Genomic DNA, 15,566 nt, shown 5'->3' on the forward strand with positions numbered 1-15,566 from the left:
CCATACATGAAACTTCTCTTAAATTTTACTTCATTCACACTAGATGTTTTTCAGTATGTATATTAAGACTTTCCAAGGAAAAGTCTAATATATTACAGTAGCCATAAATGGCATGACCATTTCAGATATTTGAAAAATAGCTCACATTTTCATGTTACCAGTTCAAGAGCAGTATTCTATATGTTTTCATTCATTGTTTGGAATTTCACGTAATATACTTTTATAATTTTTCACCTCTACCAACTCCTATCAGATCTTCTTCAACCTCCCTACCCACTCACATTGACGGACCCACCCAATACAATGTACTTTCTATTAAAAAGGAAGACCAAAACCAACCAAACAAATGAACAAAAAATATCATAGAAAAAGCAGAGTCCACCTTGTGTTGCCTAGCTACACCTAAGCAGTGGCAGTTGACTTTGCTTTTTATAGCAGCTTGGTACAACACTAATGACCTCATAATTCATGTTGTCTATTACAGATATTGTGTGTATTTCAAGGTGAAATTCTCTCACAGTTGATTCTATTTTTCCTCTTCTATAAAATACTATATTAGAATTTTCTAGGACACCGTCTTGACAACTCTTTTAACATCTTTGCTATAGCTTTTTTTCTAAACTTTTATGAGTTTATAAGTCACAGATCGAAATTTGGAATCTAGAGATGGAGGTCCATTACTAACAGAACCATATGCTGCCACAGAGTCTGTCTATGTGAGATCTGGGCTGTATTGTCTACTTAATCTGATACATGAATTATTCTTACAATAATCATATTAAAATATAGCCTACATATAAATTGGTGTATATTAACTGTGAATTCTTTTAGGTTACTATAAAATGGAACAAAACATATGATAAAATTCTTCTGCTTTAATAATTCTAACTCACACAGTTGGCCTGTTTTATGTTTGCAAGGTCATTTTTCTCACTTTTCAATTCTCAAAACAGTAAAAAATGTTTTGGTCTCATGGCAATACTCCCATTACCTTTGTGTCTCAGGAACACTATATTCAGGTCTATAAATTTCATTTAAAAATCTTTGAACAGTAATCAAAAATAAAAAGCACTAAATAAAATTGAACAATTGATTTTATATAATTTTATGTTATGTTATGTATATCAACATTTGGTTTTATGTATGTCTGTGCAACACTGTGTATCTAGTACCCATGGAAATCAGAATCAAGTATTAGCTTCCCCTGGAATAGCAGTTACAAACAGTTGTGAGCTGCCATTTATGTGCTGGGACTTGAAACAGGGCCCTCTAAGAATAACCAATGCTCTTAACCCCTAAACCTTCTTTCCAACTCCAACCAATTGATTTCTTATGTCATTGTACCTTTTTCCATGTTAATTTTACAGGAATAAGTTAAGCTCATAAGGAATGCAAACTTCTATGCAGATAGTTCAAAACCCTTAACTCACCTTTATGATTAAAATTGAGATATAAAATAATCGTTAAAAATTTTACTCTTTTTGATCAACTCTGCTCTACATATTAAATCACAAATGTGAGAGAACCCAGAGAATGTTTTCACTGCCAAAGACCAAGGCTCCAATTCCCCAGTGAAAAGAATCTGAGGGGAATACAGTTTTTGAAAACAAAGCAGATGAACAAAGTAATTTGTCATTTGCATTTTAATGTTGCTGTCCTGAAGAATTTTGTTTCCATTTCTATGTTGTAATTTACAAAGACCTTGAGAAGGAAGAGCTTGCAGATTTCAAATGTAAGAAATGACCAGGAGAAGGGAAGGGGATCCCCTGGTTAAATGGATGTGCTCTACCTGGTCTGACTGAAATTTAAGAGTCTTACCTTAAAATGTGTAATTATTACCTGTTGTGCAGAAATAGAAAAAATATAAATAACTAAAAGGACTGTTTTAAAATAGATGAAATCATAAAACACAGGATATGAGACAGTGTCCTAGAGCTAGTCCCGAAATCTATTCTGTATAATAAATGACATTTTCTCCTCAAGGACAGTCCATGCCCTTTCCAGTTGTATCTGCTTTGATGGTTCAGTCTAAGTCATGGAGATGGGAAACCACAGCTGTGGGACAGACTTCACCTTGGTTGGTCTTTTCCAGTATGGACACATGGACACCTTCCTCTTCACAATCATTGTCCTCCTCTTTGCAGTGGCTCTCATAGGCAACATCACACTGGTCCACCTCATCAGGCTGGACCAAACACTCCACACCCCCATGTACTTCCTCCTCAGTCAGCTCTCCATCATCGACATGATGTACATCTCCACCACTGTGCCCAAGATGGCAGCTAACTTCCTGTCAGACACTAAGACCATTTCCTTTCTGGGATGCGCAATCCAAACCTTTGTGTTTCTGACCCTGGGTGGGTCTGAAGCCCTCCTGCTGAGTTTCATGTCCTATGACAGGTACATAGCCATCTGCTGGCCCTTGCACTACCCTTTGCTCATGAGCAGAAAGATCTGCTGCTCTATTGTCGCCAGTGCCTGGAGCAGTAGCTCCATCACTGCATTAATGCACATAATCTATATATTTCAACTTCCATTCTGTGGATCTAAGATTGTTAACCACTTTTTCTGTGAGGTTCCATCTCTCCTGCCACTGGTGTGTGAAGACACGTCCCAATATGAGCATTTGATTGTCATGAGTGTCCTTATCCTTGTACTGATACCTTTCCTGGCCATCCTAGCTTCCTATGCTCAGGTATTGGTTGTTGTATTCCGGATGGGTTCAGGGAAGGGACAGAGTAAAGCTGTGTCCACCTGCTCTTCCCATCTGACTGTGGCCAGCCTGTTCTATGTCACTGGTCTTTGCACCTACACCCAGCCACATTCTTTGCATTCTCCTGGGAGGGACAAAGTGGTAGCTGTGGTCTACTCTATCATCACCCCTGTTCTGAACCCGTTCATCTACAGCCTGAGGAACAAGGAGGTCATGGGGGCCCTGAGGAGACAAATGGGATGATGGATATGAACACGGGACTTTGGGTCACCTTATAAACTATTGCAAAGCCTGGTCTTGACACTCTCTGCGATGATTTCAGGACTGATATTCTGGTGGACGCTCATCAGCTCTTCTCACTAACAAGGCAAGAACGTGAACCTTCTCCCACACAGTGTTGCCCTGAGTTCATGGTTTGATCTGAATGTTATCTCCAGGAGAGATGGAAGGGCTTTGACTCTGGCCCTGGCATCTCTGGCTGCCTGTCAGCCTGGGTTGGCTTTCCATGGACTTTTCTCACTTTCTTCCCTGATACAGGCTGTCAGACTGTGGGATTCAGGAGTTGCCTGATATGCACTTGTCTTGCTCTGGAAGTTCTTTCTGCAGTTTAGGAGTACAATTGTAGCTATGCATGAATTTTGCAGAAATCTAGAATATTTTATCAGTTTTCCTTTGCAGATACAGATATTATATAATAATATGTATGTTATATTATGACATATTTTAAGGACAATCCTGAAATAGGTAGGGAGCCAAGTTAATTCTTGCTTTGATTCTTATGTGACTATTACCACATAAATAAGTTTTTCAGGCACCCTAAGCTGTTTAAGATGTCTTGCTGACTCACTTTCTTAGTATCATTCCCCAAAACTCACTAATGACTTTATAATAAACATCATCAATGGATCTGTCTATCAGTATGCACCCTGTCTCTTTCCATCAACACCTTTATGTTGTTCTCTCATGTTAAAATTTATGTGGATCACCCATGCTAACTTAGGATAAGGACACTTAGAGAAACGGACCCAGAATGGTTCTGCTTTAGAAATCCATAGACAATGTCTGTATTTTGTCCATGGATAATATACAGTAAAAGCTGAGAACAAGAAAAGCAGAAAGTTTGTACACTAGGGTCTCTAATATCAAGTGTGCCCCCACACTAAGAGAAAAAGGAGATGGCTATGGGGGTTGAATTGTGTGAGGGAGAACAAAGGGGCAGCATTCAAGATGTAAACTTAATTTAAAAATGGTAAAAAATGAATGTACTCCACAAGTTGTGTATGCATACATGTGTGGATATAATTTATTATATACATGTATCATATGCTACATATGAATACATACATGTCTATACAGCAATAATCAATAAAAAGAGGTTATCAGATTGAAAATGGAAAATGTGGATGAGATTTGAAGAAATAAAGAGAAGGAAAATAATACTACTCTATTGCACTTAAAAATTCAGTAAAAATTTAAAGTGAAAGAGACTTAGCCAGACATACCCTACAGAGGATTATAATGGTGCACCGAAAAGACATGGATTATTTAAGAGAAATCTATGTGTCAAGCACAGGATGCCTCTCTCAAACTGTCTTAGGCACTTTTCTATTTCTGGGACAAAGCACCATGGCTGTCACTGGAGAGATGACTCAATGTTGAGGAGCACTTCCTGTTCTTCCAAAGGATCTGGGTTGAATTTCTAGCTCACAATGGCCTGTAATGTTTATAGGTATTTGATACCCTCACACCAATGCAGATAAAGAAAAATTTTTTAAAAATGAAATGCGGCTGCCGCTGCAGACAGCCCGTGGGCAGCACCCCACGAGCGAACTTGAGCCTCGGGACCACAGGTAAGACCAACTTTTCTGCTGCAAGAAAGCTGCCTGGTGAGCTTGGGACACACGGAAGCAGAATTCCTCTAGGACCGGGCACGTTCTGTGTTTACCGGAAGTCCCACACCCGCGGATCCCGGCCCGCAGCAGCTCTCTGCTCCCAGACCCCGTGAGAGAGAGAGACCTCACCGCCTGGTCAGGTGGGCACTCCTGAGGCTGCAGAGCGGAAGAGACCACCAACACTGCTCACCCCTGCCCACATCCCTGGCCCAAGAGGAAACTGTATAAGGCCTCTGGGCTCCCGTGGGGGAGGGCCCAGGAGCGGCAGGACCCCTGCCTGAGACACCGCCTGAACCTGAAGGAAACAGACCGGATAAACAGTTCTCTGCACACAAATCCCGTGGGAGGGAGAGCTAAACCTTCAGAGAGGCAGACAAGCCTGGGAAACCAGAAGAGACTGCTCTCTGCACACACATCTCGGACGCCAGAGGAAAAAGCCAAAGACCATCTGGAACGCTGGTGCACTGAAGCTCCCGGAAGGGGCGGCACAGGTCTTCCTGGTTGCTGCCGCTGCAGAGAGCCCGTGGGCAGCACCCCACAAGCGAACGTGAGCCTCAGGACCACAGGTAAGACCAAATTTTCTGCTGCAAGAAAGCTGCCTGGTGAACTCAAGACACAAGCCCACAGGAATAGCTGAAGACCTGTAGAGAGGAAAAACTACACGCCCGAAAGCAGAACACTCTGTCCCCATAACTGACTGAAAGAGAGGAAAACAGATCTACAGCACTCCTGACACACAGGCTTATAGGACAGTCTAGCCACTGTCAGAAATAGCAGAACAAAGTAACACTAGAGATAATCTGATGGCGAGAGGCAAGTGCAGGAACCCAAGCAACAGAAACCAAGACTACATGGCACCATCGGAGCCCAATTCTCCCATCAAAACAAACATGGAATATCCAAACACACCAGAAAAGCAAGATCTAGTTTCAAAATCATTTTTGATCATGATGCTGGAGGACTTCAAGAAAGACGTAAAGAACTCCCTTAGAGAACAAGTAGAAGCCTACAGAGAGGAATCGCAAAAATGCCTGAAAGAATTCCAGGAAAACATAAATAAACAAGTGGAGCCCATAGAGAGGAGACACAAAAATCCCTGAAAGGATTCCAGGAAAACATAAATAAACAAGTAGAAGCCCATAGAGAGGAGGCACAAAAATCCCTGAAAGAATTCCAGGAAAACATGAATAAACAAGTAGAAGCCCATAGAGAGGAGACACAAAAATCCCTGAAAGAATTCCAGGAAAACACAATCAAACAGTTGAAGGAATTAAAAATGGAAATAGAAACAATCAAGAAAGAACACATGGAAACAACCCTGGATATAGAAAACCAAAAGAAGAGACAAGGAGCTGTAGATACAAGCTTCACCAACAGAATACAAGAGACGGAAGAGAGAATCTCAGGAGCAGAAGATTCCATGGAAATCATTGACTCAACTGTCAAAGATAATGTAAAGCGGAAAAAGCTACTGGTCCAAAACATACAGGAAATCCAGGACTCAATGAGAAGATCAAACCTAAGGATAATAGGTATAGAAGAGAGTGAAGACTCCCAGCTCAAAGGACCAGTAAATATCTTCAACAAAATCATAGAAGAAAACTTCCCTAACCTAAAAATAGAGATACCCATAGGCATACAAGAAGCCTACAGAACTCCAAATAGATTGGACCAGAAAAGAAACACCTCCCGTCACATAATTGTCAAAACACCAAACGCACAAAATAAAGAAAGAATATTAAAAGCAGAAAGGGAAAAAGGTCAAGTAACATATAAAGGCAGACCTATCAGAATCACACCAGACTTCTCGCCAGAAACTATGAAGGCCAGAAGATCCTGGACTGATGTCATACAGACCCTAAGAGAACACAAATGCGAGCCCAGGTTACTGTATCCAGCAAAACTCTCAATTAACATTGATGGAGAAACCAAGATATTCCATGACAAAACCAAATTTACACAATATCTTTCTACAAATCCAGCACTACAAAGGATAATAAATGGTAAAGCCCAACATAAGGAGGCAAGCTATACCCTAGAAGAAGCAAGAAACTAATCGTCTTGGCAACAAAACAAAGAGAATGAAAGCACACAAACATAACCTCACATCCAAATATGAATATAACGGGAAGCAATAATCACTATTCCTTAATATCTCTCAATATCAATGGCCTCAACTCCCCAATAAAAAGACATAGATTAACAAACTGGATACGCAACGAGGACCCTGCATTCTGCTGCCTACAGGAAACACACCTCAGAGACAAAGACAGACACTACCTCAGAGTGAAAGGCTGGAAAACAACTTTCCAAGCAAATGGTCAGAAGAAGCAAGCTGGAGTAGCCATTCTAATATCAAATAAAATCAATTTCCAACTAAAAGTCATCAAAAAAGATAAGGAAGGACACTTCATATTCATCAAAGGAAAAATCCACCAAGATGAACTCTCAATCCTAAATATCTATGCCCCAAATACAAGGGCACCTACATACGTAAAAGAAACCTTACTAAAGCTCAAAACACACATTGCACTTCACACAATAATAGCGGGAGATTTCAACACCCCACTCTCATCAATGGACATATCATGGAAACAGAAATTAAACAGTGATGTCGACAGACTAAGAGAAGTCATGAGCCAAATGGACTTAACGGATATTTATAGAACATTCTATCCTAAAGCAAAAGGATATACCTTCTTCTCAGCTCCTCATGGTACTTTCTCCAAAATTGACCATATAATTGGTCAAAAAACGGGCCTCAACAGGTACAGAAAGATAGAAATAATCCCATGCGTGCTATCAGACCACCATGGCCTAAAACTGGTCTTCAATAACAATAAGGGAAGAATGCCCACATATACGTGGAAATTGAACAATGCTCTACTCAATGATAACCTGGTCAAGGAAGAAATAAAGAAATTAAAAACCTTTTAGAATTTAATGAAAATGAAGGTACAACATACCCAAACTTATGGGACACAATGAAAGCTGTGCTAAGAGGAAAACTCATAGCTCTGAGTGCCTGCAGAAAGAAACAGGAAAGAGCATATGTCAGCAGCTTGACAGCACACCTAAAAGCTCTAGAACAAAAAGAAGCAAATACACCCAGGAGGAGTAGAAGGCAGGAAATAATCAAACTCAGAGCTGAAATCAACCAAGTAGAAACAAAAAGGACCATAGAAAGAATCAACAGTACCAAAAGTTGGTTCTTTGAGAAAATCAACAAAATAGATAAACCCTTAGCCAGACTAACGAGAGGACACAGAGAGTGCGTCCAAATTAACAAAATCAGAAATGAAAAGGGAGACATAACTACAGATTCAGAGGAAATACAAAAAATCATCAGATCTTACTATAAAAACCTATATTCAACAAAACTTGAAAATCTTCAGGAAATGGACAATTTCCTAGACAGATACCAGGTATCGAAGTTAAATCAGGAACAGATAAACCAGTTAAACAACCCCATAACTCCTAAGGAAATAGAAGCAGTCATTAAAGGTCTCCCAACCAAAAAGAGCCCAGGTCCAGACGGGTTTAGTACAGAATTCTATCAAACCTTCATAGAAGACCTCATACCAATATTATCCAAACTATTCCACAAAATTGAAACAGATGGAGCACTACCGAATTCCTTCTACGAAGCCACAATTACTCTTATACCTAAACCACACAAAGACACAACAAAGAAAGAGAACTTCAGACCAATTTCCCTTATTAATATCGACGCAAAAGTACTCAACAAAATTCTGGCAAACCGAATTCAAGAGCACATCAAAACAATCATCCACCATGATCAAGTAGGCTTCATCCCAGGCATGCAGGGATGGTTTAATATATGGAAAACCATCAACGTGATCCATTATATAAACAAACTGAAAGAACAGAACCACATGATCATTTCATTAGGTGCTGAGAAAGCATTTGACAAAATTCAACACCCCTTCATGATAAAAGTCCTGGAAAGAATAGGAATTCAAGGCCCATACCTAAACATAGTAAAAGCCACATACAGCAAACCAGTTGCTAACATTAAACTAAATGGAGAGAAACTTGAAGCAATCCCACTAAAATCAGGGACTAGACAAGGCTGCCCACTCTCTCCCTACTTATTCAATATCGTTCTTGAAGTTCTAGCCAGAGCAATCAGACAACAAAAGGAGGTCAAGGGGATACAGATCGGAAAAGAAGAGGTCAAAATATCACTATTTGCAGATGACATGATAGTATATTTAAGTGATCCCAAAAGTTCCACCAGAGAACTACTAAAGCTGATAAACAACTTCAGCAAAGTGGCTGGGTATAAAATTAACTCAAATAAATCAGTTGCCTTCCTCTATACAGAAGAGAAACAAGCCGAGACAGAAATTAGGGAAACGACACCCTTCATAATAGACCCAAATAATATAAAGTACCTCGGTGTGACTTTAACCAAGCAAGTAAAAGATCTGTACAATAAGAACTTCAAGACACTGAGGAAAGAAATTGAAGAAGACCTCAGAAGATGGAAAGATCTCCCATGCTCATGGATTGGCAGGATTAATATAGTAAAAATGGCCATTTTACCAAAAGCAATCTACAGATTCAATGCAATCCCCATCAAAATACCAATCCAATTCTTCAAAGAGTTAGACAGAACAATTTGCAAATTCATCTGGAATAACAAAAAACCCAGGATAGCTTAAGCTATCCTCAACAATAAAAGGACTTCAGGGGGAATCACTATCCCTGAACTCAAGCAGTATTACAGAGCAATAGTGATAAAAACTGCATGGTATTGGTACAGAGACAGACAGATAGACCAATGGAATAGAATTGAAGACCCAGAAATGAACCCACACACCTATGGTCACTTGATTTTTGACAAAGGAGCCAAAACCATCCAATGGAAAAAAGATAGCATTTTCAGCAAATGGTGCTGGTTCAACTGGAGGGCAACATGTAGAAGAATGCAGATCGATCCATCCTTATCACCCTGTACAAAGCTTAAGTCCAAGTGGATCAAGGACCTCCACATCAAACCAGACACACTCAAACTAATAGAAGAAAAACTAGGGAAGCATCTGGAACACATGGGCACTGGAAAAAATTTCCTGAACAAAACACCAATGGCTTATGCTCTAAGATCAAGAATCGACAAATGGGATCTCATAAAACTGCAAAGCTTCTGTAAGGCAAAGGACACTGTGGTTAGGACAAAATGGCAACCAACAGATTGGGAAAAGATTTTTACCAATCCTACAACAGATAGAGGCCTTATATCCAAAAATATACAAAGAACTCAAGAAGTTAGACCGCAGGGAAACAAATAACCCTATTAAAAAATGGGGTTCAGAGCTAAACAAAGAATTCACAGCTGAGGAATGCCGAATGGCTGAGAAACACCTAAAGAAATGTTCAACATCTTTAGTCATAAGGGAAATGCAAATCAAAACAACCCTGAGATTTCACCTCACACCAGTGAGAATGGCTAAGATCAAAAACTCAGGTGACAGCAGATGCTGGCGAGGATGTGGAGAAAGAGGAACACTCCTCCATTGTTGGTGGGATTGCAGACTGGTAAAACCATTCTGGAAATCAGTCTGGAGGTTCCTCAGAAAATTGGACATTGAACTAACTGCCTGAGGATCCAGCTATACCTCTCTTGGGCATATACCCAAAAGATGCCTCAACATATAAAAGAGACACATGCTCCACTATGTTCATCGCAGCCTTATTTATAATAGCCAGAAACTGGAAAGAACCCAGATGCCCTTCAACAGAGGAATGGATACAGAAAATGTGGTACATCTACACAATGGAATATTACTCAGCTATCAAAAACAACGAGTTTATGAAATTCGTAGGCAAATGGTTGGAACTGGAAAATATCATCCTGAGTGAGCTAACCCAATCACAGAAAGACATACATGGTATGCACTCATTGATAAGTGGCTATTAGCCCAAATGCTTGAATTACCCTAGATCCCTAGAACAAACGAAACTCAAGACGGATGATCAAAATGTGAATGCTTCACTCCTTCTTTAAATGAGGAAAAAGAATACCCTTGGCAGGGAAGGGAGAGGCAAAGATTAAAACAGAGACTGAAGGAACTCCCATTCAGAGCCTGCCCCACATGTGGCCCATACATATACAGCCACCCAATTAGACAAGATGGATGAAGCAAAGAAGTGCAGACCGACAGGAGCCGGATGTAGATTGCTCCTGAGAGACACAGCCAGAATACAGCAAATACAGAGGCGAATGCCAGCAGCAAACCACTGAACTGAGAATAGGACCCCCGTTGAAGGAATCAGAGAAAGAACTGGAAGAGCTTGATGGGGCTCGAGACCCCATATGTACAACAGTGCCAAGCAACCAGAGCTTCCAGGGACTAAGCCACTACCTAAAGACTATACATGGACTGACCCTGGACTCTGACCCCATAGGTAGCAATGAATATCCTAGTAAGAGCACCAGTGGAAGGGGAAGCCCTGGGTCCTGCTAAGACTGAACCCCCAGTGAACTAGACTATGGGGGGGAGGGCGGCAATGGGGGGAGTGTTGGGAGGGGAACACCCATAAGGAAGGGGAGGGGGGAGGGGGATGTTTGCCCGGAAACCGGGAAAGGGAATAACACTTGAAATGTATATAAGAAATACTCAAGTTAATTAAAAAAAAATGAAATGCATCATCCATGAATGGCTCACTTTGTCTGTTTGATTTCCTGTAATTAATATAATCTATAAACTCACTCTAAATTGAAAGTCTGAGGTTTCTAAGTTCTCTCTCCTCATGTGTCCCCCATTGTGATTCAAGAGTTATCTGTCCCTACAGATCCTGATTTGAATCCTCAGTTCACAGTGGCAACAGTGTTTGGGGAGATTTGGAACCCTTATAATGTGGAGCCTCAGAGAAGTGGGTCTCTAGGGTCAGCCTTCTGGTTGTGTACCTTACCCCTACTTTCTCTGTCCTGTGGTCTGCTTCCTGAATGCAGCTGCAATGTGACAAGCCAACCTCCTGTCCTAACCACCATGTAGTATCTGCCTGCTATTATGTTCCCCATCGTTTTGGCCATATTCCTCTGGGACTGCAAACCTATGAAACTTTCTCAAGGTGCTTTCTTTGAGGTAGTTTATGACAGCTTTGTCCAGGGAAAAGAAACTAATACAAAAATTGGTACCAAGTGGCAGAACGAGTGTTAGCATCTAATGGCTTTTTCAGCATCTAATGAGATTGTCATGTGGTTTTCTTTCTTTCAGTTTATTTATGTGCTGGATTATGTGGAGAGATTTTCACATATTGAACCACTCCTGTGTTCCTGGAATAAAGCCCACTTGATCATGATGGATGATGGTTTTGATTTGGTTTTGGATTTGGTTTAGGAGTATTTTAAAGAGTGTTTTTCCACCAATGCTCATAAGACAAGTTCATCTTAAATGCTCTTTCTTGGATGAGTCTTTGTGTGAATTATGTATCAAGGTGACTGTGGCCTCGTAAAATGAGTTTGGCAAAGTTCTTTCTGTTTCTGTTTTGTGAGATAGTTTGAGGAGTATTGGCATTAGCTCTTTTTTGAAAGTCTGGTAGTATTCTATGCTAAAACCATCTGACCCTGGTCTTATTTTTGGTTGGGGCACTTTTAATGACTGCTTCTATTTCCTTAGTTGTTATAGGAATATTCAGATAGTTTACCTGATCTTGATTTAACTTTGGTAAATGTAATCTATGCAGAATATCATCCATTACACTTATATTTCCTAACTTTGTATAGTACAAGCTTTGAAGTAATAACTCTTGTATTTCCTCAGTGTCTGTTGTTATGGCCCCATTTTCCTTTCTGATTATATTAATTTGAATATAGTCTCTCTGCTTTTTAGTTACCTTGGCTAAGGGATTCTCCATCTCCTTGACTGTCTCAGAGAACCAACATTGGTTTCATTGATTCTTGTTATCATTCTTTTTTGCTAATGGATTTGTTTAAGCCCAGAGTTGGTTATTTCCTGCCACATACTTCTCTTGTGTGTGTTTGCTTCTTTTTCTTCTAGAGCTTTTAGGGTTGGTGTTAAGTTGCTAGTATGAGATCTATCCAATTTCTTTATGAAGGCCTTTAATGCTATAAAATTTCTTCTTAGCACTGCTTTCACTGCATCCCATATGTTTGGATATGTTGTTCCTTCATTTTCATTGAATTCTAGAAAGGCTTTAATTACTTACTTTATTTCTCTTTGACCCAGTGGTCACTGAGTAGAGAGTTTTTCACTTTCTATGAATTTGTAGACTTTCTGTTGTTTCTGTTGTTTTACTCCACGGTGATTTGGTAAGATGGAAGGAGTTGTCTATGTCTTCTTCTATCTCTTGAGGCTTGCTTTGTGACTGAATATGTGGCCCATTTTGGAGAAGGTTCTGTGAGATGCTGATAAGAATGTATATTCTTTTGTGTTTGGGTGAAATGTTCTGTAGTATCTATAAGGTCCATTTGATTCATAATGTCAAGTAGTTTCATTATTTATCTGTTTAGAATATGTTTCAATGACCTGTTCATTGGTGATATTGGGGCATTTTTGTCCCCCACTATTAATGTATGAGGTTTTGTGGATGATTGAAGCTTTAGTAATGTTTCTTTTATGAATGTGTATGATAGATTCATTTGAGGCATAGATGTTCACAATTGAGAAGTCATCTTGGTGGATTATTCCTTGACAAATATGAAGTGTCCTTCCTCCTATCTGCTTAGTTTTGGTTGAAAGTCTATTTGATTAGATATTAGAATGGCTACCCCAGCTTGTTTCTTGGGTCATTTTGCTTGGAAATCCTTTTTCCAAACCTTTAGTCTGAACTAGTGTTCATCTTTGTTGCTGAGGTATGTTTCTTGTATGCCACAGATTGATAGATCCAGTTTAAATACCCATCCTGTTAGCCTGTCGGGTTTTTTTTTGGGGGGGGGAGATTGAGTCCATTGATGTTGAGAGATATTAATGACCAATGATTCATAGGTCATGTAATTCTGATGTTGTTGGATGTAGTGCAGTGTGTATGTTTGTGTGTTTATGTGTGTGAGTGTGTTTATGTGTGTGAGGAACAGAGAGAGAGAGAGAGAGAGAGAGAGAGAGAGAGAGAGAGAGAGATTTTCTTCTTTTGTTTTTGTCTGGTGTGAAATTATTCATGACATGTGTCTCTTGGGTTTAGTTACCCTCCTTGTGTTGGGGTATTTTTTTTTGTCTAGTATCCTCTGTAAGGCTGGATTAGTGGAAAGATCATGTTTAAATTTGGTTTTGTCGTGGGATATATTGGTTGTTAGGTATAGTAGTCAGGGCTGACATCTGTGGTCTCTTAGGGTCTGCAAGACATCTTTCCAGGACCCTCAGGCCTTTACTGTCTCTGATGAGAATGCAGGTGTAATTCCGATAAGTCAGGCTTTATATTTTACTTGGCCTTTTTCCCTGTTGTTTTTAATATGCTTTCCTCTGTTCTGTACATTTAGTGTTTTGATTACTATATAGCAAGATTTTCTTTTGTGGCCTATTCTATTTGTTGATCTGTAACCTTCTTGTATGTTTAATACCCATCACTTTCTTTCTGTTAGGGAAATTTTCATCAATGATTTTGTTGAAGTTTTCATAGTATCCCAAACTTCCTGGATATGTTGTTAGAAAGTTTTAGATCTGGCATTTTCTTTGAGAGATTTATTGATTTGCAACTGAAATTCTTTCTTTCATCTGTTGTATTCTGTTGGTGATGCTTTTAACTATATCTCCTGTCCTCTTTCCCAGGCTTTTCATCTCCAGGATTCCCTCAGTTTTTTGTTTTCTTTATTGTTTCTATTTCTATTTTCAAGTCTTGAACAGTTTTTGTCATTTCCTTCACCAATTTGCTTATTTTTTTCTAATTTTATTTGTATTTACTCATTTTCTCTTTAAGGGCCTCTATCTATTTGATAGTATTTGCCTATGTTTCTTTATAGGCTTTCTTTGTTTCCTCTTTAAAGGCCACTATGATCTTCATAAGATTAGACTTAAAGTCATTATTTATGCTTCATGTGTGTTAGGACATCCATGGCTTGCTGTACTAGGGTATCTGTGTTATGGTTGGGCTGCATTGCCCTGGCTTTTGTTGACTATGTTCTTAGATTGGCCTTTAGCCATCTGATTCCCCCTCATCTGGTGTTGGCAGGCCTGTTAGACCCTGTTGGCAGCAGGCCTCTGGGACTGCAGATGGAGCTAGTGCAGCTGCTGCAGAGGTAGCAGCAGGCTTCCAGATATGTAGGCAGGGCTGGTGGTCCCTGATGGCTGCAGGCCTCTGCAATTGCAGGCAGAGGTGTGAAACAGAAGTTGGATTGTAGAGAGCCCAGGGAAGTCCACAAGACTTCTAGGATTGCTGGGTACACAATAAACAAGGTATTGTGGTGTGGGGATCTCACATTGTTGTACTGAATAGCAGTAGATCTCCTGGAATGCAGACAGAGCTGTGGCAAAGGGAACAGAGGGCAGATCTGGGATTACAGGTATGGGCAGGAAAATAAAGAAGAGAGGGGATAGGGCAATCCTTGATGCATTGGAGATATTAATTTGACGTTTTCCTGTTTTGTTTTTTTTTATAGGGAACCATGACTAAGAAATTGCCTTGCATTTAATGAGAGTCTTGACTTTAGGCTTTTCAAAGGATTGGTGACTTTTAAAGACTATGGGGATTTTGATGAGATGGCCTATGAGAATCAGGCGTGGAATATGGAAGTTTGAATAAGAAATGTTCCACCAAAGGCTCACATGATTAAGCACCTAGTCCCCAGATGAAAGTGCTCTTTCAAAAGATTGTGGAATCTTCATGAGAAAGAATCTTCTTGGAACAAATGGGTCACTGGGGATAGTTTCCTTGGAACAAATGGGTTGGGGGATAGTTTCATGCAGTGTGTATTCAGATGCTGATTTATAGACCCAGACATCTGACTGCAGACCAGGAAATAGCTTGCTTAGCCATGACCA

At 39.9% G+C, this 15,566-nt stretch overlaps 1 protein-coding gene across 1 annotated transcript; it reads left to right on the forward strand.

Moving 5' to 3' along the window:
• The first annotated feature begins 2,035 nt into the window (after positions 1–2,035).
• On the forward strand, positions 2,036–2,956 carry Or2ak6b (olfactory receptor family 2 subfamily AK member 6B). Its single transcript, NM_001000775.1, is given in 1 exon segment — positions 2,036–2,956. A coding segment is annotated over 1 exon segment (921 nt).
• Positions 2,957–15,566: the final 12,610 nt, after the last annotated feature.

Source organism: Rattus norvegicus, chromosome 10, assembly GCF_021556685.1.
Source record: "Rattus norvegicus strain SHRSP/BbbUtx chromosome 10, alternate assembly SHRSP_T2T, whole genome shotgun sequence".
In the NCBI taxonomy this organism is placed as follows: Eukaryota; Metazoa; Chordata; class Mammalia; order Rodentia; family Muridae; genus Rattus; species Rattus norvegicus.